General features: G+C 38.8%; 1 protein-coding gene across 1 annotated transcript in view; it reads right to left on the bottom strand.

Annotated features, from left to right (window-relative positions):
• Eea1 (early endosome antigen 1) overlaps window positions 1–17462 on the bottom strand; it is a 139296-nt gene extending 121834 nt beyond the window's left edge. Inside the window, exon 1 of the mRNA XM_027954454.2 lies at window positions 17190–17462. Within this exon, the coding sequence (XP_027810255.2) occupies window positions 17190–17213 (24 nt within the window). The 5' untranslated portion in view covers window positions 17214–17462. The remainder of the gene's footprint in view (window positions 1–17189) is intronic.
• Window positions 17463–23936: the final 6474 nt, after the last annotated feature.

The raw sequence follows: 23936 nt of genomic DNA, 5'->3' as shown, positions 1-23936 counted from the left end.
CAAATGTCTCTACTTGCTTTGTTACCTTAACATTAAAAGATGAAAATAAAACCAAAATAGCTGAGCGTTGTGACTCATACTTGTAATCCCAGCAGCTCAGGAGGGTGAGATAGGAAGATCACAAGTTCAAAGCCAGCCTCAGCAAGGGGCGCTAAGCAACTCAGTGAGATGCTGTCTCTAAATTAAATACAAAATAGGGCTGGGAATGTGATTCAGTATTTGAGTGCCCCTGAGTTCAATCCCCGGTAACCAAATAAATAAATAACTGAAGTTCTTCTTGTAAACCTCAGAATATAAACTTCCCCTATATCATTTGCATATTCAAAAATCACACACATAAGAAACTTAAGTTTTATACTAGTTGAAGAAATAACAATTGATTGTCTGCTGGATAAGTTAAGAATAATAATAGCCCCTAAGACAATCACAATTGTATGCACTTTGTTTGCTTTCAATCATTTAATCCTTGCAATAATTCTTTCAGTAAAGACAAAGGATTATGCCTATTTAGCCAAGTGGAAAAATACAAGGTCAAAGAAGCTAACTTAGTTGTTAGCTAAGATCACAAATGTAATACTGAGCAGAGCTGGAATTCCACCTGACTTCAAAGCTTGTATTTAAACATCCACTATGCCACAACCTTATGCTACTTCTCAATTTTACTTTTCTGAACTTTGCAAATTTCTGTAATATGCACAATTTATTTTTATAATCAGAAACATATCATCTTATTATTTTAAAAGTTTTATACTTAAAACTAAATCATGGCTTAAAATATTAAGGTAGATGCAAACAAGATATAATAAGGTTATAGCAAAGAAAAACAAATTTTATAGAACAAATAAATCCATACTTCCTTATCAGATCTAATTCAATATGATCTACCATTTAATCCATTCCACATGACAATATATTTGGCATAGAACAATATAAAGAAAAAAATTTTTTTTCAGTACTGGGAATTGAACTCAGGGGCACTCTACCACAGATCCACATCCCCAGCCTTTTCTTTTTTTTTTTTTTTTTTTTTTTTTTTTGAGACAAAATCTTGTAAGTTGCTGAAGCTGACCTTCATTACAGGCTTGTGCCACCACACCCAGTTTAAAGGTAGAAATTCTTAAAACATTTTCCAAACTGGGTGTGGTAGCCAGCGCATATCTATAATCCCAGCTATTCAGGAGACTGAAACAAGAGGATCATAAGTTTAAGGTCAGCCTGGGCAACCTAGCAAGACCCCATCTCAAAAACAAAAGGCAACTTCTAAATATTTTTTAGCTAGTAAAACCCAAATAACTACTGAGACTCTGAAAAAACTTTATGTAAAACTTTCAACCGTAGTTTGATATTAAAAACTGAGACGAGGAAAAGCATGTGGTTTTTATTAAATTACATCAACTGCTATGACCCCTGTTAACACTTTAACAGATATCTATGCAACTATATCAATCATATTATTATATTAAATGTAATCAGTCATAGGGCATGCAAGGGCTATGATGCATCCCAAAGTAAACTGGTCTTCCATTGTAAGAACATAGACAAAGATGGCCAGGTTATGACTCATGCCTATTGCTGATTGACCAGTTATGATCACCTGGATTCAACAGCAGCTAAACACAAGCTGGCTAACAATCAATAAAATGGCCAAGTGGCAAAAAAAAAAAAAAAAAAAAATTCTAAAACAAAGTCTGTTCCAATACAAGAATGAACAATTATAGCTGAGTCCCATGCTTAGGCCTTTGAATTGCAAACAATGAAGGAATGAACAATTAATTACAGAACCTCGAACTAAACTGATAAACTGAGTAGTAAAATAAGATAAACTAATAGTGTATGAGGAGATTGAGCAAACAAATTTATAACACAGCCAAAATTTCAAAAGACCATAGATTCTCAGTGTGTGAAAGCTATGAAGAGAATTAGGAGAAAGAAAAAAAAAAACTAAATGATAAGAAAATTAGTTGACTGCAAAAACAGAAGAATATAGACCCAAGGGCATAAACAAATGAAGAATTCCTGAGTCCTTTAACAGCTGAACCCTACAGTGAAAATCTATAAAGCCCTGATAGGAACAGCACTGCTTTGGTTCCTGCAAAATCTTCCATTGAATTAGATCCCAAAATCTTACTTTGATATGCATGCCCTATGACTGATTACATTTAATATAATAATATGATTGATATAGTTGCATAGATATCTGTTAAAGTATTAACAGGGGTCATAGCAGTGGATGTAATTTAATAAAAATCACAGAGGCTCAGCTCAATACTACATTTTTGCTTTTGGAGTTCTATGAAATTCCATCTTTCTTATGATCTAGTGTATCCTTATAATCATCCTTATACTATTATTTGAACTAATTTGTTGGGTCCAAATCTGGACCTAACCCTTATCTGGTAGTTATTTAACTATTTAATTTAAATGAACCACCTAATCAGAGCCATTATCACTGTTTCAGAGCCAGGGAAAAGTTTATTTCTAGAAAAATAATCTGTAAAAGAAGTTGCTATGATGTTGCTACAGGCTGGATGTGTCCCCCAAAGGTCCATGTTAAAAGTCCACTGCACTATTGGAAGGTGTGAAACCTTTAAGAGGCAGGACCTAGTTGGAAGACTTCCAATCATATTGGGGACATGCTCTTGAAGGGAATATTGGAATCCTGTTCCCTTCTCTCTCTTTGCCTCCCAGACACCACGAGATTAGTAGCTTCTTCTCACCCTTATTATCCTGCCTTGTCACATGCCAGAAAGCAAAAGGGTCTACCCACTACGGACTGAAACCTCTGAAACCATGAGCCAAAATAAATCATTTTCCTTTATAAGTTTCTTTAAGGTATTTGTTACAGTAACAGAAAACTGACACAGATGTGTTTCATGGAGCCACAATTTCTAGAACAGGAAATCTTAATTATAATACTCCACCCCATCTCCAACCTCAATTGACTAGACCAGCAATTGACACTTGACCCAGAGGAAGCAAGTCTATTGGCCAGAGACCTGTGCTGACTTGACAAGAAAAGATGAGAAAGATGTTTCAAATTCTTCTCTTGGGATTTGGGAAATGAGATACCAGACCAATTTTCTATGCAAAGCTCAAGTGAAAGGCATGCAGAATCATGTCAGATGGCCATTTGGAATCCTGGGCTACTGAGTAAGCAGTGGTGTGAAGGATGGACACAGAAAAGCAGAACAAGAATTCACTAGTCCTTGAGAGTGTCAGACAGAGAAAAGAGCTACCTCTATCTCTGACACTATTCTATGTCCTATTCTCTGGAGACCAAACTAACTATATAGGAATTCTCATTCCTGGATCACTTTGAAATCTTACAATAAATTCTCCTTTCAATTTAAACTGATTTGAGGAAGTTTATAATACTTGAAAACAATAAGTTATTAAAACATGGTCCAAGCCAGGTACAGTGGCGCACATCTATAAGCCCAGCAGCTTGGGAAGTTGAGACAGGAGGATCACAAGTTCAAAGCTAGCCTCAGCAACGTCGAGGTGCTAAGCAATTCAGTGAGACCCTGTCTCTAAATAAAAATACAAGAATGGCCTTGGGATGTGATTCAGTGGTCAAGTGCCTCTGAGTTCAATCCCTGGTACCAAAACAAAAGTAAAAACATGGTCCAAGGATGACAGATGACATTCATCATTTGGATATAAGGTCTCCCTCAAAAGCTCCCGTGTTAATGCAGGAGATTAAATGATTAGCTTGTGAGAGGTATAGCCTAATCAGTGGATTAATTCATTTGATGGATTAATAATCTGAATGGACTAATTGGGAGGAAGGAGGTCACTAGAGGGCATGTGCCTAGCACCTCTTCCTCTCTCTCTGTTTCCTGGCTACCATGAGGTGAACAACTTTCCTCTGTCACACCCAACTGTCATGATGTTCTGCCTCACCTCAAGCCCAGAGGAATGAAGTTGGCTGACCATGGACTGTACCTCTAAAACTATGAGCTCAAAATAAATTTTTCCTCCTATAAGTTGTAATGTCAGGTATTTTAGTCACAGTGACAAAAAGCTGACTTACAAAATGCTTCAACACTTTCCATTTCCTTTTCTTCTTAGTTCTTAGATGAGTAGTCTGTAGTTCCTGTTTCTATTTCCTTACTTCCCAGTTATTCATGAAGAGTTATAGGGATAACCTCTCCAAACTAAACTAGGTTATAATCTAACTATCCCATTCAGTGGGCATTTCTTGGCCCTTATTTGACTTGACATCTTTTCACCATTCACATGTATCTAACACTCACCTCTACTTGTCTCCTGAATGCTGGAACCACAGAGCATCTCCACTGATATGTAAGACCTCTAATTCATTTTTCCCAAGCCTGTTCTTCTCAAACCTTGAGATTTTTCATAAGATCATGTACTCCTCCTTCTCTTCCTCAATCATTCGATCATGTATTCAACTATACAAATTATTCCCAAGTCAAGAAGTACTATCAATCTTACTGGAGTGAGATGGTATCTTAGGGTGGTTTTGATTTGCATTTCTCTGACTGCTAGAGATGGTGAGCATTTTTTCATGTAGTTGTTGATTGATTGTATGTCCCCCTCTGAGAAGTGTCTGTTCAGGTCCTTGGCCCATTTGTTGATTGGGTTATTTGTTATCTTATTGTCTAATTTTTTGAGTTCTTTGTATACTCTAGATATTAGGGCTCTATCTGAAGTGTGAGGAGTAAATATTTGTTCCCAGGATGTAGGCTCCCTATTTACCTCTCTTATTGTTTCTTTTGCTGAGAAAAAACTTTTTAGTTTGAGTAAGTCCCATTTGTTGATTCTAGTTATTAACTTTTGTGCTATGGGTGTCCTATTGAGGAATTTGGAGCCCGACCCCACAGTATGTAGATCGTAGCCAACTTTTTCTTCTATCAGACGCCGTGTCTCTGATTTGATATCAAGCTCCTTGATCCATTTTGAATTAACTTTTGTGCATGGTGAGAGAAAGGGATTCAGTTTCATTTTGTTGCATATGGATTTCCAGTTTTCCCAGCACCATTTGTTGAAGATGCTATCCTTCCTCCATTGCATGCTTTTAGCCCCTTTATCAAATATAAGATAGTTGTAGTTTTGTGGATTGGTTTCTGTGTCCTCTATTCTGTACCATTGGTCCACCCGCCTGTTTTGGTACCAGTACCATGCTGTTTTTGTTACTATTGCTCTGTAGTATAGTTTGAAGTCTGGTATCGCTATACCGCCTGATTCACACTTCCTGCTTAGCATTGTTTTTGCTATTCTGGGTCTTTTATTTTTCCATATGAATTTCATGATTGCTTTCTCTATTTCTACAAGAAATGCCGTTGGGATTTTGATTGGGATTGCATTAAACCTATAGAGAACTTTTGGTAATATCGCCATTTTGATGATGTTAGTTCTGCCTATCCATGAACAGGGTATATTTTTCCATCTTCTAAGCCATTATGAAGTCAAACAACAAGTGCTGGCGAGGTTGTGGGGAAAAGGGTACACTTGTACATTGCTGGTGGGACTGCAAATTGGTGCAGCCAATTTGGAAAGCAGTATGGAGATTTCTTGGAAAGCTGGGAATGGAACCACCATTTGACCCAGCTATTCCCCTTCTCAGTCTATTCCCTAAAGACCTAAAAAGAGCATGCTACAGGGACACTGCTACATCGATGTTCATAGCAGCACAATTCACAATAGCAAGACTGTGGAACCAACCTAGATGCCCGTCAATAGATGAATGGATAAAAAAAAATGTGTCATTTATACACAATGGAGTATTACTCTGCATTCAAAAATGACAAAATCATAGAATTTGCAGGGAAATGGATGGCATTAGAGCAGATTATGCTAAGTGAAGCTAGCCAATCCCTAAAAAACAAATGCCAAATGTCTTCTTTGATATAAGGAGTGTAACTAAGAACAGAGTAGGGACGAAGAGCATGAGAACAAGATTAACATTAAACTGGGATGAGAGGTGGGAGGGAAAGGGAGAGAGAAGGGAAAATGCATGGAAATGGAAGGAGACCCTCAGGGTTATACAAAATTTCATATAAGAGGAAGTGAGGGGAAAGGGGAAAATAATACAAGGGGGAGAAATGAATGACAGTAGAGGGGGTAGAAAGAGAAAAGGGGAGGGGAGGGGAGGGGGGATAGTAGAGGATAGGAAAGGCAGCAGAATACAACAGACACTAGTATGGCAATATGTAAATCAATGGATATGTAACTGATGTGATTCTGCAATTTGTATACGGGGTAAAAATGGGAGTTCATAACCCACTTGAATCAAAGTGTGAAATATGATATATCAAGAACTATGTAATGTTTTGAACAACCAACAATAAAAAATTTAAAAAAATAAATAAAATAAACCTCTAAAAAAAAAAAAAAAAGAAGTACTATCAATTCTCTCTTAAGATTTTCTAAAAATCAATCTATTTTCTATCCCCACCCAAAGTCAATGCCTGAACTCAAGCTTTCGTTATCCTTTAGACCAACAGCCAAAGATCCAAAAATTCTGACTTTTTTTTTGGCAGGTGGGGGGTGTAGTTTAGTGGTCGAGTGCTTACCAAATATATGTAAAGCCTTGGGTTTGGTTTGAACCTCAGAACTATCAAAAAAAAAAATTTTAAGAATTTTTTTTAGTATTCCAAATGATTTTAATATGCAGCAATTTTAGAAACTATCATAACTTTCTAGCTGGTCTTTCCCTTAATCAGTCATTGTCTCTACACAACCACAAAGTAGTCACATATATTATGGAATCACCAAGCATCAAGCACTATGGTGAACCCTAGACATACTAAAGTATGAAATAAAATTGCCAACCTAATGGAGCCCAGAGTCTAGATGGGGAGAAGCCAATTAAACAAATTACAAAATAAATGTGACAAATTTTCAAAAGATATGTAGTATAATGGCTATTGTACAGTGTTTGTTAAATGCTGGACATGAAGGTCAGTGTTTTACAAACATTATTTCATTTAATCCTTCATACCACTGTGAAGTAGATACTATCAACAAATTAAAGATAACAAAACTAAGTTTCAGAAAGCTTGAGATTTTTCACAAGATTTTACCCTCATTAAGTGGAGAAGCCCAGAGCCTATGTGTCTAACTTATACAAGGTTACTCTCTAACTTAGTATGGGGTGCTTTGGGAGAAGGAAAAAAAAAGCAAGCAAGTAACTCCTAGTGAGATTGGGGCAAAGGACAAGTAGCTGATAGACAGCATTCCCCATCACCTCGGTGCTAACAACTGGGGATGGGGATCACATTTTCCAACACAAGCGATCTCCCGCTGGACAGCTCTCTTCCTACCTTTTTGGCCACTTTTGGTCAGTAGACAAGATAACTGGAGGAAAGGGTGTGAGAAAAAAGGAAACCTGAAATCTATAAAAGGGGAAAGACACCACCACTCCCTTGAGCACCAGCTCTGGACCCCCTTCCCTCCAGAGGTCTGGGTGTGTATGTTTCTGTCTCTCTCTTCCCCACCCTTCCTCCCTCCCTCTGTCTCCCTTCTATTTCTTAAATAAAATTTACTTTTTGCTCTTGCCTCAGCATTTCTCGGGTATTTAATCTTCAACGTGGGGGGAACAAGGACTTGGTCCTGATTTTCAAGACCGGTTTTACTAGTGTCCTTTGAACTGAAATATGACAACTGAGAATAGAGATAAGTTTTCAGAAACACAGTAAGAGATGGCAAGGTCAGGGCATGTATGGAGGTATGTGGATGCCCGAAGTGGTATGAAGAAACCAGAACATTAATTAAGGGCCTTGTGTTTCAAGATTTAAAAAAAAAAAGTCTGGACATGTCCTATGGACACTAAGGAATCACTAACAGATTTTAGGTAGAAGAATGACTCAACTGATTTGGAGGTTTTGTTTGTGTTTTGTTGTTTTGCTTGTTTGATTTGGTGAAGAACGTGGGCATCAACTAATTTATTTCTGATAAAGATTAACTGGGACAAATATTTTTGGAAGATTTTCCTAATTATAAATTTGATCGTTTAAAAACTTTCTGTGGCTCTTTACTGTCATACTTCAAAACTCTTCACCTTTTCAACTTCATCTATTGTCACTATCCCCATCCATATGCAGAAATACCCACAGTGCCCATATTCTAAGCAAGGCTACATCTCTTGCATTTGCTGCATTCTATCTTAAAAAAGGCTTTCTCTCTCTTGCCTTTCCTTGCCTGAGTCATTCTCAATCTTTGGAAAGCCTTTAGCAATCTCCATTCCCTGCTTTCCCCTATGGCAACCCATCTCCACCAGAGTCACTTTTTCTTTTGTGCTCCCAACCCTTCCTCTGCATGTCTATTACAGCGTTTACCACATGGCTTTATTATTTAAATATTCATCTCTTCCATTAACACTAAAGATTTTTTTTTTCAATTCTCAAGTTTTTTTTAAGCCCTGCACAATAGTTAGCAAAAAATAAATGTTCAACCATAGGTTAAATGAATATCTATGCCTAAACTGAGTCCTTATCTACTGAAGGGGTGGGGGGATATTAAAAAAAAAAAAAAAGGGCTAGGGTAGTGGCTCAGTGGCGGAAGGCTTGCCTTCCACATGTGAGGCACTAGGTTCGATCCTCAGCATCACATAAAAATAAATAAACAAATTTTTTAAAATAAAAGAATGTCAGCCTATAATTCCAGCAGCTCAAGAGGCTGAGGCAGGAGGATCATAAGTTCAAAGCCAGCCTCAGCAATATAGAGGTGCTAAGCAACTCAGCGAGACCCTGTCTCTAAATAAAATATAAGAAAGGACTGGGGATGTGGCTCAGGAGTTAAGTACCCCTGGATTCAATCCCTGGTACCAAAAAAAGAAAAAAGAAAAAAAGAAGATCAATCTATTTTCTAATTGCTATAATATAGCACCTAAACTTGGTTAATTTTTTTTTTTTTAAAGAGTGAGGGTAGTTTGGCTTGTGGGTCCAGCAGTCTAAGATAAAGGTGTTGGCATCTGATGAGGGAAGCGTGCCAAGTATGGAAGGATAGCAGAAAGGGATGAAGATGCCTGAAGAAGAGGGGTCACATGGCAAGACAGACCAGTAGGAAATGTCAAGCTCATTTTATAGCAACAGACCTAATCCTGTCTCAAAAGAACTGATGTCCCTATATCTTAATCACCTCCCAAGGATCTGATCTTCCAATATCACCACATTGATAATCAAATTTCAACATGAGTTTTGATGGAGACAAATCATATCTAAACACAAGCACAGTGATTTAAAATAATGTGTTCCTTGAAGACGTATCAAATATCTAAGTATAATAACAACAAAACACCAACACAAAGAACAGCTGATACTTATAGAGAACTTACTCTGCATCAGATACTCTTGTGTTTTACATGTATTAATTCATTTTGTCTTCACAACCACCCATAACTATTTTTTGAGATACGAAAAAGTCAAGTCACTTGCCCAAATCACATAGCTAGTAAAGAGTGAAGATGCCAACCAGGGGCTCATCTTCAGAGTTCATATTCTCCCCACCCTCACTGCCATAGTCTTGCTATATTGCCCCACTATGTGGCCCAGGACCGCTCCAAAGTCCTGAGTTCATATTCTTAACCACTGAGTTATATTGTCTATTTAGCTCAAGCAAAGGCACTGGAATTAGAGGACAGAACATAATGGGGCCCTGTTTCTTATATCTTAATATCTTCTTTAATCTTAATAAACAAAAACAAAAACTACACAAAAAATAATTCCACTTAGCTGCTACTTTTTAAAATTCACTTCAACAAGTTAGTAATAATTTCATCAAACTTGAATGTGCAGCTAATCTAGGGAGCCTTTCTTGGCGTCTTGTTTAAACCAAGATCCTATCAATGTGTACTTTGAAGGTTCCCTTGCTCTTCCTTCCTAGTATTCAGCCAACTATGTACTGGTATAGTTAACGATTCTTTGAATAATTCCTCTCTCCTCCCCTGGACACTAAATTTCACAAGGGTTCATGTATGTTTTACTCATTATTGCATCTACAGCACATTATTGTAGGCCCATAATAAATGTCAATATTCCTAAGGGGAAAAAATCCTTTCAATACTCATTCAACAAATATCATCAAATTCATACTATGAGCCAAGTATATTCACAGTGTAATAGAAACTTATTGATTTCCTCTGCTTATAGAATAAAGTTTAAGCAAAGCAAAACTTCTTTTTCCCTTTTCCCAAAAAAGAAAAGTTTAAAATTCAGCTGGAACTATCTGCTAGAACAAACAAGAAGCAAAAACACCCCAGCTCTTAGACTATGATACCATTCCCCAGTAAAAGTAACCAAGTCTCCTCAGAGATATAGCTAATTGCCAGAAGCTATCCATGAGCCATCCGTGAACTGTACATGAAATAAAATAACGTGGAAGCCAAAAGGCAGGAAAGTCTGGTATTGGGAACTCCCAGCAGCAACCCTGCTGATCTGAGAATACCCAATTCAAGTGACTTCCTACCTAGCTCTGTCACAAGTTCAGCACTGCATCAAGCTGAAGCCCTACAGCCTCTCCCAGATGGGTGTGGCTTTGCCAAAATGCCAATGAACCTGTTTACTGCAAGACCCCTGCTGGAGAGGCAAACAGGGAACCAAGGCTCCTCCCACTGAAACCTTATCCCTGCCTTTGATGTACTCCCCCTTAAAGACTCTGGGCCATTTTTCAGTTGTCCAGTTCCAGCTCCTATCAGGACTGGAAGACCTATCAGGCACTCCACTTTATCTAATTTCTGGCTCTGTCTCAATCTCTTACTATCTATTTCAGACTTTTCATTTCTCAGGCAGCTCACACCTCCTGAGCTGGAACTTACCCTGGTGGGATGCTGGCCACCCCAAAATAGCTAATTAAAGAACTAGGAACAGGTAAGTCCAGGATAAGCTTAGGATCCTTATTATGCCAGAAAGTAAAGACATGCTCGAAAAACTTGTGAGGACGTATCAGAAGGCACAGATGCCACCCTTTAGGGTCTCCTACTGTTCAAATTTGGGACAATCTGAGTACCAAAATAATTAAGCACAGTGATGAGTTATAACCCATTTAAAAAAGGAAATTCATGAGTTCATATCAGAAAGAAGGAAAAAAAATACAGGGGAGAGGAAGGGAGGAAAGGAGAGAGAGAAAAGAAGAGAGGAGAAATATAAAACCAGTTGGTAAAAGTGGAAAAGTGCTACAGTAGAAAAATCACCATTTTGTAGCCATTGGCTAGACTATATCACACAAGAATCAACAATAGGTATTAAATCTAGGGAAATTTTTTAATAAGAAGCAGTAGATGGTCTTAAAGTATCTCACCACAAACTACCTATTAGTTGCAAAGGAAAAGGAGAAAAAAACAATAATTATATAGTAAGGAAATTCAGCTACCCCTTAACCAGGTAATCAAAATCAACATTACCTGGGGCTGGGTATGTAGGTTAGTGGTACAGCACCATTTGGCCCTGAGTTCAATCCCCAACACAGAAAAGAGTAATAATAATAATAAAATAATAATAATAATATCACCTGTGAGGGACAGAAAGACATCATGGGTCTCTGGATGCCATAAATTGAGAATACAGTATCCCTAGCAGTATTCTTGGCAAGTTAAAAAAAAAAAAAAAGCAGGAAGGTGCTATGTTTGAATCTGTCCCCCAAATGACTATGTCAGAAACTTTATCCCTAATGCAACAATATTAGAAAGTAGGGCCTAACTAAGTCATGAGGGGTCTGCCCTCATGAATAGATTAATATTGTGATTTCAAGGATGGTTATTTATCAAGAGAGTGGTTACAAAAGCAAGTTTGGTCCCTCTCTCACTCTCACTCTCACACTCTCTTGCCCTTCCACTTTCTGCCATGGGATAACACAGCATGAAGACCCTCACCAAATGTGGGGCCCTCAATCCTGGACTTTTCAGCCTCCAAAACTATAAGAAATAAACTTCCTTATAAATTACCCTCTGCAATATTCTGTTACAGCAACACAACAGGCTAAGATTGAGACAAAATGTATTCTCCAAAAGCACAGAAATGTTCCAGATAAAAGGGGCCAAAGAAACATAACAACTAAATATACTATATACTAAATATCAACAAAATATAATAGCTAACTCTTAACTGGTTCCTGTATTACAGGGGATAAATGCTACAAAGGACATTATCAAATAAGCTACAAAATTGGAATTATGAAGGCACACAAAGTGGCACACACCTATAATCCCTGAAATTCATGAGGAGGCTTTAGTGGGAGAATAACAAATTCAAGACCAGTCTCAACAACTTAATGAGACCCTGTCTCAAAAAAAAAAAAAAAAAAAAAAAAAAAAGCGGCTAGGGAATGTAGTTAGTGGTAGAGCACCTCTAGGTTTACTTCTCCATAACACACACACACACACCACACACCATATGAAATTATGGATAGTGACTTGAATCACTGTATCAATTTATGACATTAACAGCCAGACTGCAGTTATATAAGAAAATATTTCTATTCTTCATTGAAGTACTCAAAAGTGAAGGGCCATGACTGATTCTCAAATGGCTCAAAAAAATACACCACATATACACGGGGAGAGTGAGAGAAGGGAGTGTACAAATAAAAATGTAAATAGGGTAAAATGTTAACAATAGGCTGGGACTGGTGGTGCAAGCCTGTAATCCCAGCGGCTGGGGAGGCTGAGACAGGAGGATTCTGAGTTCAAAGCCAGCCTCAGCAAAAGGAAGACACTAAGCAACTCAGTGAGACCCTATCTCTAAATAAAATACAAAATAGGGCTGGGGATGTGGTTCGGTGGTCAAGTGCCCCTGGTCAATCCCGGGTACCAGAAAAAAAAAAAAAAAGTTGGTTAAAGGAAACAACATTTTTATTTCATTTCCTTTTTTAAAAAACATGACAACTAGCAATATTAATTTACATGACTCATGTTTGCATTGGGTACAGCTGAACTAGGCAGTCAAGCAACTCCACAATGTTAGGTTTCACAATCTGCAAATTTGTGTCTCAATTTCTTTCTGCTTTAAATACACCTCTATCTCTAAAAAGCACTTGATTTAAAGCTACTTAAGGGTACAGAATGTGTGCTGCTATAGCCCCAGTATCTAATACATAACCAGTTTATAAATATTTCTAACAGGTATGATGCTAATGAAGGAAGAGCAGGAGGAATGAACACATTTCCAGTTCTGAATCTTTTTTACACCATAATTCCTTGCTGCAATGCAATGTTTATCTTCCCCTCTCAATCACATACATTCTTTAAAACCCCACCTCAAGCCAATATCCCCCAAGGTCACACACAAGTTCATTCTGACTTTTCCTTCTTGGTACTACTACAGCCTTCATTGTCTCTATTATTTACTTTAGCACAACATAAGTTGAGGCACAAGTTAGGTCTTATATTTATCCTCTATCCTTCACAGTAACTAGCACAGTGCTAACAACATCAGTGGAGCAGTGGTGGACAAGGGAAAGGAAGATGCTAGGAAAAGGAAAATTAATTTGGAGTTGGAAAATATGGCTCCATTCTCTAGCAGCCTTTGACATCTACTACGTTGTCTTAGGTAAATCACCTAATTTCATTCAGTTTCTATTTCCTCATTTTTAAAATCAGAAAGACAAACCTAATGTCCATAAAAGAAGTCCTTCCACTTCTACAACTATGGAATAATTAAATTAGTTCTTCAATCCCAAGCACCACCAAAAAAAAAAAAAAAAAATCCATTCTTTCTTTAGCAGAATTTTTTACATTTCCCAACAAAAGGAAATCTAACGCACTACCATTAAATCACAGTAAATTCTTGAAGAAATGGCAGTGAAGCTTATAAACTGCCTATGGTACAAATGCTGACCATCTTTTTGGCCATTAAGAACTTTAAATTCAGGTTATTCTTCATAGAGCTATTAAGAAAATATTGAATATATACACATTGAAGCTATCTCATTATCATGATCGTTATTTTCCCAGATGTTTTGAACTCTCAGAGTGACATCTTTTTTTAACTTAGCTAATGAAAGAGAAGGAGAAGACGGAGGAAGAAAAGCACAAACCAAATTTTTGTAAAGTACCCCGGGGACCTTATTGGTAACACTCAAATACTCTGAGTTATAATCAATTATAAATACTTTGTCTCTTTCTTTTTTCACAAATGTTATTTAAAGGACATTATTCAGAATATATATATATATATATATATATATATATATATATATATATATATATATATATTAGTTAAAATAAAAAGGTCATCTTAAAATAGACTGTTAAAGAAATGCAATATTATTTCAAAACATGGAGCCCATTTCAAACTTCTAAATCATCAACTACAGTTTCAATTATACATCCTAATACCTATGCCAAGAAATAACATTATCAGGATAGGATAAAATAAAATGGTGCCATGTCACATAATTTTAAAAATTCAAGTTACACTTGTTAGTAAATATTACCTGCAGAGTTAATATGCATTTTAGACTCTAAATTGTAATAGAAATCACAAGCTTTAAGAATTTAACAAAATGTTCCTATTAAATACTGAGCATTAACACTGACCCATCTAGAAGATAAATTCCTTCAAAGGGACTGTAGGTCCTCTCATAATTTGGTCCCTAGTTACCAGTAGCCTCATCCCCCACCAATCCAAAGCATAATTGCTCAAAGGTTCCCTTTGACTCCATGCCTTTACATTTTCCCTTCCCTCTGTCCAACATGCCCTTCCCTCCTGAGCTGTAGATATGCTCTACTCCCTGAAGCTTTTCCTTATTGCCTCAACACCCTCCCACAAAGAGATCCATGTAGCACTGCAATTACTTCAAATGTCTACCTCCCCAACCAATCAGGCTGTAAGTTCTAAAGGGAGAAGCTGTATCTTATTAAATGGTTTCCCAGTTCCTAGCATAATACCTGTCATTTACTGAAACCCAATATAAGTACACTGAACAAAAGAAAGTTAACTGTGAGAAACACTTCAAACCTTCCTATTGAAGAACACATACATTTAACAGGGTGGTTCTCACGGGATACTTAGTATAAGTCTATAGAAAAATTTGGTTGACACAGGGGAGGAAGGGATTTGAGGAAATGCAATGAGCATCTAGTGAGCAGAAACCAGGGCTGCTGCTAACTGTCCTGCACAGGGCAGGCCTCTACAACAAAGAATTATCTTGTCACAAATGTCAATAATGCCAAGGTTAAGAAACTCAGCAGTCAACTGACTTATTAAAAAATGATGTGACATCACATCTCAGCAAAACTATAATAAATTCCTATTTTGCCATTTCTATTGAAACTTCTTTAAGGGTTGATATATACACACCAACACTAAAAATCATCTTTATATAACCTCAGTGCTCAACAACATGAAGCTAAGAGTCCTAGAAAGCATCCCGTTTTTTGGTTTTTTAAAATTTTTTTAGTGATTGACGGATCTTTATTTTATTCATTTATTTATACACGGTGCTGAGAATCAAATCCAGTGCTTCACATTTGCAAGGCTCTACCACTGAGCCACAATCCGAGCCCCAGCATCCCGTATTTCTTGAAAACTAATCTATTAACTACCAGAAGTATTCCCAAATCAGAACAGTTTTATTTATAAACCTTAAAGCAAACCACAGGCAAAGTAATTTTCACTCATAGAAATATGACAGAAACATAATCTGAGGCATGAGGTAATCAGTTCTTCCAGGTCTGATAAAAGAAAAATCTCTTACATACTGAAGTAAGTCATGCACAGATAGATGTCTTTACTGGTTTGTGTGTGTGTGTGTGTGTTTGTTTATTGGTTCTAGGGACTGAGCCCAGTCGTGCTTTACCACTGAACCACATCCCCAGCCCTTTTAATTTTTTATTTTGAGACAGGGTCTCGATAACTTGCATAGGGCCTTGCTAAATTACTGAGACTGGCCTCGAACTTGTGATTCTCCTGCCTCAGCCTCCCCAGTTGCTGGGATTACAGACATGCACCACTGGTGCCTGGCCAGATGTCTTCACTGTTGAACAAAGGAAATGATGGGGAGAGAAAAGGGCATGCCCTTGCTGCTCCAAATCAGTATTTATCAAGACAAAACCACTGCTGAAAATCAAAGTGTTAATACAGCGAGTGAGATATAAAAGTTAACTATTTCTCCCAGAATATATGACCCAGTCTCACATGACTTCAACATTTCAGAAAAGCTGTGCAGAAGCAACACTCCCTTTCTATATAATGAATGACTCAACTCTCTTTGACACATGCCTTGAGTAAATACTACAAATTCACTAATTTCTCTAGCTATTGTACTCCCCCTAGGTAACCAACTAAGGGGGTTGACACCTAGATTTCAATCATTTATACTTTGTTACACTCCATCAGTCTATCAAAGAGGGAAAAGGTATGAAAAAACTTGAGTACAGTAACTATTATTTAAAAAGAGATTTTAATCATGTTATTCTAGGGACTGATTCCTAAACAAAACATTTACAGCTTTCTAACGTTCTTATTATCAAGGTTTTTCAGACTTCAAATAAAGAAAGCACTGGCAAAAACTGAAGTGTATACCATTTGATAAAGCTTACAGTGATTTTATTCTTGGATAGCTAAAATAAGGTACTGGAGCTTGGAGGGGAAAACGCATTTTTAATTTTAAAAAAAGTTTCCAACAGTGAGTAATATCTTCCTTCTCAGCTGACTTTGCCAGTAAGTGTCAGTCCCACGATCAGGCCCACGCTAGGCCAGGTCTCACGTTACCCTCCAATGCTGTCCAGAAAAGAAAGAAGGCGAGCTGCATGTGGCAGGTGCGTGTCGCGTCGAGTTGAGGGGCACAGTGGGCGGGGAGGGTGGGAAGGGCCAGGCAAGCCGCCCGCAATCTCCCACGGGGCGTTCTCCAGGCGGGCGGGCGGCTGGCCCGCCAGTCGCTCAGGCACAAACTCTCCATTTTCATTCCCATCCTGGGATTCCGGGAGGGACGCGCCGGCACCACACCCTCGGACTCGCAGTGACAGCCCAGCGCGCGAGCGGGCGTCGGGCCGCGGGGTCTCCGGCCGGCCGCCCGCCGTGCCCCACCCGCCCCGCGACCCGCCCCCGGGCCGGACGAGCAGGCCTAAGCGCTTGCCGGGCTGCGGGGCCTAGAGAAGGAAGGAGCCCGAGCTGAGGAGGTGGCGCCCGCGCCACCGCCTGGGCTCCCAGCTCGGCGGCGGCGGCGGCGCCCGCGGCCCTGGGCTCTCCCGCTCACGTGCTGCCGGAAAGACGGTTTCACTCTCTTACCCTCTGCAAAATCCTCCTTAACATGGTTTTAACACCACCCGGCGCCGCCGCGGTGACTCTCCGAACCCTACGCGGGCTACTCACTACTCGGGGGCACTCGGATCGGGAGGGGACAAGGGAGAAGATCGGGGCGAGATGGTGGCTGCGGCCGCTCAGGCTGCCCCGACTTCCCCACAGGCGACGAGAGGGAGCGAGCGCGAGCAAGCCAGCGACGCGAGGTAGCCGGCGAGCGCCCGCCCGCCTGCCGGGCCGCCCCCGTAACTGACAGCTGGGCGGGCCCGCCCGCGGCTACCGAGGGGCGGAGCCGCTGCCACCCCGCCCCTCGGCCTGTCCGTCCGCTAAGGGCGGGGCTGGAAGGGGGCCGGCCTGAGTCTGTGGCCAATCGGAAGCGGCGGGAGCGTGGGCGGCTGCGTGACGGACAGGCAGCAGGACGCTGGCGCCGCGGCTTCTTCCGGCGGGTCAGAGGACGCTAGGGCAGCTGTGCGAACGCCTTGCTCCGTCAGAGGTCCGCGCCCTCCCGTCGACCGCGTCCTTCCAAAGGTCCGCCTGGGATGTCCCTGACCCGGGCTGGAGGAGTATACACACATATGATATCTTCCACTGAGCTTCGGGCAGTTTTGCAAAATTTGTCAGTGAGCCCCTTCCGGTTCCTGCTCCTACTTAGAAGGATCTTTTAGGCTTTCCTCTGCTTTTCCAACCCCTGGTTTCCTTTCCCTGCTCCCTTCCTGCTTCTAATTGCAGTTAAAAAGTCAGCAAAGGATCAGGAAAAGGGATAAAAAGATGCTGTAATTTGAATTGACAAGAGAAATTTGGTCTTGTTCTTTTTGGACCTTCTCTCAGCCTCTTGTAAGGAATTTTAAATCCTATTCTGATGGTAGATATATGAAGTAAGTCGGCCTGTATTTTGCAGATTAAGAAAAAAAATGAAGTCGCTGCTAAACAGGTGCTAGAAAAAGACTTGGACATGCAATTGACGTTTAGACTCAATGTCATTATTTAAACTTGAAAATCAAAGCTACTGCTTTGTAGCGTTCTGTCAGTATTCACAAATCAAGGGGCCCAATTTTCACCCTGATCAGGGAAAAAAATGTTTTTAATATTGCATAATTAAGGAAGGAGAATGAATGATGGAACTAACATAGGGAGGAGGGGGAGATAAACCTTGAAGTCTACCAGACAATGAATGAAGAGATTATTGGAAAGTACTTTCAGATCCTTTGAAAAGATGCAGAAAACTAGGTATTGTTTTCAAACCAGTTAATGAATGTGAAAGTACTTTGTAAAGTATAAAAGATTATATAATATGTATTTCTATTCTAAACCTGTTTTGTTTTTTACTGTATCCGTGTTCATGTCTCTTTATAATACATCAGAACAGTCATGCCTACAACTGACACATTATTAATCACTGTTGATAATGTACTTACAAAGCACACACCTTTCTGTCTTTCTAGACACAAGATTTATTTTCAGACAATATGAGAAACAGTCTCAGAGCATAGGGTGTGTGTTGATCAGCTGTAACAAAGTAGGTGAGAAAGACAACTTAAAGGATAAAATATATTTTGACTCATGGTTTTAGTCCAAGGTCCACTGGCTCCATTGCCCTGGACCTGAGGTGAGGCAGACCATCATAGTAGAAGGGCATAGCAAAGGACAAGTTGCTCACCTAGTTACAGCCAGGTAGCAGGGAGAGAGAAAGGGCCCCAGGATAAGAAAAGGGACACACTCCCAAGGACCTACTCTCTTCAACTAGGTCCTACTTCCTGCAGTTTCTATCACCTCATGAGGGTCCATTCATTGATGAGATCAGAGCCCCCTGATCCAATCACTTCCCAATGGTTCAACTCTGAACATTGCTGCATTGGGAAACAAGCCTTCAACCCATGAGCCTTTGGGGGACATTTCCAGATCCAAATCATATCAGGGTTATAAAAGTGACTTTTTTGTTTGGTTTTCAAAACTTAATTTTAAATTGTTTATTATGGACCAGGCATGGTGGAGCACACCTGTAATTCCAGCAGCTTGGGAAGCTGAGCCAAGAGGATCACAAGTTCGACTCCAGCCTCAGCAAAAAGTGAGGCACTAAGCAACTCAGTGAGACCCTGTCTCAAAATAAAAGTACAGAAAGGGCTGGGGATGTGGCTCAGTGGCCAAGTGTCCCTAAATTCAATCCCTGGTACTCCAAAAGAAATAATAATAAACTTGCTTATTAATGGCATATGCCATATCCTTCTTTCTTGGAATTCTCCCCCCCCCCCTTGGGTACCAGGGATAAAACTCATGGGCACTCAATGACTGAGCTACATCCCCAGCACGATTTTGTACTTTATTTAGTGACAGGGTCTCACTGTGTTGCTTAGTGCCTCACTTTTTGCTGAGGCTGGCTTTGAACTAGCTGATCCTCCTCTCTCAGCCCCGCAAGCTGCTGGGATTACACGTGTGTGCCACCATACCCAGCTCTCTTGGAATTCTTATGTAGAATTTTTTTACTAATATAATAGACTCTCATCTACTGTTTAGCCAGACAGTTTATTCCAAAATATTTACAGTCCCTTGAAGTTTATGGTAACTCTATCACTAGAGTAATATTCTAGTGATAGAAGAAAATAAGTAATGATTAAAACATAATTGTGTAAGAATACCATTCACTAATTCCACACATAACAACTCTGTTGCTCTATATGACCACTAATTCCCATCTATTCATCTCTCTTACATTAACATTCCCACAACCATCACTCCTTTGACTCCCACCAAGAACTCCAATCTACTGGCCCCTCTTTCTTACTATCAGTCATTACTCTATCCTACATATTTCCATCAAAATCCAGCTTGAGTCCATAATCCAACTTTACAGTTCCCTCTTAAAAATATGTTTGACATTACCTCTCTCTCTTCCTCCATTGTTTTCATCTAACCTGGTTTAAACTCAACAATCCACCTACTCTAAGCACGAGAGCAGCTGAACATCACTTCAGATGCAGGCATATAATGGAGGTTATTGGGCACATTTTGCATTAATAGTCACAGAACTTCCTTAGCTGGGCACTCAGTGAAAGAGGGGAAGGAAAAGGAATAGAAGGAAGGAAAGGAGGGAGTGACAGAGGGAGGAAAGAAAGGAGAAAGAGAAGGAAGGGAGAAAGACAAATTTTAGACAGTAATAAAAATAATTAGATAAATCTTCCAAAATGGACTCTTTTTTTCCCTCAGGCTAGTGATTTAAAACACATCTGCCATTTCAGTGACTTTCCTCCCACCAAAAGGTAGGATCTAAGTCTCTGCTTGAAAGTAGGCTGGACTTAGTGACTTGTTTCAAATGAATAAAATGTGGTAGAAGTAATGCCATGACATAACTAAGCTAGCATGAAGCTGTTTATCAAAAATGAATGAAATATTTTATTATGTGATTGTTAGCACAATATGTGTTTAAAGAAATTTTCTGGTTTCAAAAATCACATGCAATAAATAAATTTAATTAGTTCTTTATTATTTTTTTTTTTAAAAAAAAGACAGAATGAGAGGGAGAGTGAGAATTTTAATATTTATTTTTTAGTTTTCCGCAGACACAACATCTTTGTTTGTATGTGGTGCTGAGGATCGAACCTGGGCCGCACGCATGCCAGGCGAGCGCGCTACCGCTTGAGCCACATCCCCAGCCCAGTTCTTTATTATTAACATAAAGAGATGCACACTTTTTTTTTATGTAAGTGGATACAATACCTTTATTTATTTATATGTGGTGCTGAGGATTGAACCCAGTGCCTCATGCATGCTAGGCAAGCACTCTACCACTGAGCCTCAACCCCAGCCTGAGATGCACACTTTTGACTTTCTTTTTTATTAATGTTAATTTTTTGATTTGTATAATATCTTCATGTTTTTGAGGCACATGAGGTGTATACGTTGGGTAATGAAAAAATCAATGTGATCAGCATATCACCTTAAATTTTTATTATTTCTTTGTAGTGAGTATATTCAAAATCTTTTACCAAAATCTATCATGAAACATAAGATGCATTATTATTAACTATATTTACCTTACTACACCATATAGTGAACTCATTCTTCCTATCTATCTATAACATGGTACCTGTTTGACCAGCCTCTCCCCATCTCTCCTTCCTATTACTCTCCCCAATTTCTAGTAGCTACTATTTTACTCTCAACTTCTCTCAGATGCACTCTTTTAGATTCCACATGAGTGAGATCATGGGATGTTTATCTTTCCTGAGATACACAATCTTTAAGAATATATTTATTTCTTCTTTCCCTTCCTAAATAATTATTAAAGAGATAAGATGATTACTCTACCCAGATTCCCATGTATTTCGCTCCAGTCTTGCTCTAAACAATATAAATAACAAAAGCTGTCTGGGGCCATATTGTCCAATCAAGTAGAAAGTTTGTGTGTCTGCTTCTCCTGTTTCTTTGTCCTGTTATATGTTGTATAGGCAAAGTTCCCAATGTCAAATCAATGGCAGCAGCTTCTATCCACAATATGGCCCTGTAATTTCCCCAGCTGTAGTCAACCACAGGGAGTCTAGCTTGCATAAGACCAGCAACAATATTTATAGAGATATAATAAAATGAGGACTAAAATGAATACTGCTGGCTGTCCTGGAGCTTCCAGTCATGTAAGGACTACTCAACTTTGAACAGACTGCAGAATGCACACAAAAAGGTGGCAGGTACTTATTTGTTGATTGTAATAATTTTGGCTAAGTAAGGTGGACCACATCCAGGCTTACAACTCCAGAGCCATAATTATCCACCCCCCACTACATTCTCAATGGGTTATCCATCACCCTGTGGTTTCTATCACCCTATTATATATTTGCTGATGATGCCTAAATATCCAGTATAAATCTCTTCTGAATATGAAATCTGAATGTTTAACAGTCTAACAAACTCACTTAGAATCCTATAGTACAGTTTAAAATGTCTAAACCCTAAACTGAACTCATCATCTCACTTTCTGCATACCCTTCCTTTACATCCCATGAGCTCCCAGTCTCCTCTATCAGGGCTTGTCACCACCGTAGCCACACTAGCAATCTCAACATCATTCTTACCTGCTGTCTTTTTTTTTTTTTTCTACCCATATCCGATTCATGAGTTAGTCCTGTAAATTCTACCTCACTACACTACTTTTTTGTGTCATTTCATTTTAATGTGGGTTACTAATTTATCTTTTTGTTTTCGATCTTGAATTCTTCCAATTCATTCTCTGCACTAAGGTCACAGTGATATTTCTAAAGCATGAACCTGATCATTGTTAGCCCCCTACTTTAAATTCTTCACCAGTTTCCCATTTTGAAAGAGCATTTACTCAAACTCTATTGTGGCATTCAAGGCCTTCACATGCTCTTGCTCCACCTAGGGCTGCCCCATCTCTTGACATTATATTCTTGGTACTGTACACTCCAGGCATGCTGAACTTTTGCAATTTCCCAGGCCCATCACAGTCTCTCTTAATTCTGAGCCATTATTTATGCTCTTGCCATATTCCTGGAATATTCCCTACACTCATCTATCTAATTCCTATTTATCCCCAATTTTTCACTCTCAAACTAAGCTACATGGTCTAGGTGTGCCTATATTTTGTACTCAAGCTTATTATAGGGAGAAGACCTTGAGTCACAGACTCACATGACAAGTTTGTCCCTAAGGTGCATTATTCAACTACCTTTTCCTCTTGCTCTGAGTGCATACTTTCAAAAGTTTTTTTGTTTGTTTGTTGTTTTTACTGTTATTTTGTTGTTATTGTTGTTGTTCTAATTACTCTTCCAAAAGTTTTTTTTCTAAATCATTCAGGTTTTGATTCCCATGTAGTTTTGTGAAGAGTCCTGTTGATGCAAGTACAACTAACAAGAAAATTTTATTGCCATTGGTGAACAAAATGACAGTTTAGTGTCTCTAAATTTGGAGAATATGAGTTTTCAAGAAAATAATTTACTTTTCATGTGCTGGAAAAATTCAAGTTTTGAGCCTGCAAAGCAAAGATTCAGAACCTGTTCCACAGTGAATTTACCAATTTAAATGAACTTCCTGAGGTCTTTTGACAGCTGATCCGCTGGCCTCCCTAGGTGACATAATTAGAATGATGAGTTGTATAGAATTTAGACTTACAATAGGTTCATCTCCCTTTGTGATTTGCAACTCAGTGGCAGAAGATTCCAGAGGCCATCTAATTCTAATAGTAAATTGCTTAAACCTATGGGTTCAGAAGAATCTGAAGTTTTAAAGTACTAAGTACATCATAGATTGAGGTCAAATAAATTGTCCTTTGTAAAATACTAATCCGAAAATGTCTTAGCAACAGAGCATGGAGATGATGGCTTGATGAAAGAACAGAGATGATGAAGCACTTTAGTTAATATTTATTCTGGTAGAAACAGTTCCCCTCCCCCATCTGTATCTATTTGTACTAAGAAGAATGTTTGGAGGAAAAAAACATACTTGATAACTGAGGACAATCATCCCTCATATATGTCATCACTTCTGATACTAAAGAAATTTCCTATCGATATTTGGAAGATAACAAAAATAATACTATACACATTTTTAAAACTTTTTTAGGATGATGTTTATTGAAGACTATTTTGCTAAAAATGGGATTCAAAAACATGGTTTATTGTCAGATTTCGGTTAAAATATAAAATGGACTTTTATTTGACTAAAAATTAAAATAAATAATTTGGGAATAAAATTAAAGAACAACTTTGGGAAAACACAATATCCTTT

Source organism: Marmota flaviventris, chromosome 3 (assembly GCF_047511675.1).
Source record: "Marmota flaviventris isolate mMarFla1 chromosome 3, mMarFla1.hap1, whole genome shotgun sequence".
Classification (NCBI taxonomy): domain Eukaryota; kingdom Metazoa; phylum Chordata; class Mammalia; order Rodentia; family Sciuridae; genus Marmota; species Marmota flaviventris.
This window is presented reverse-complemented; position numbering and strand designations above follow the sequence as displayed.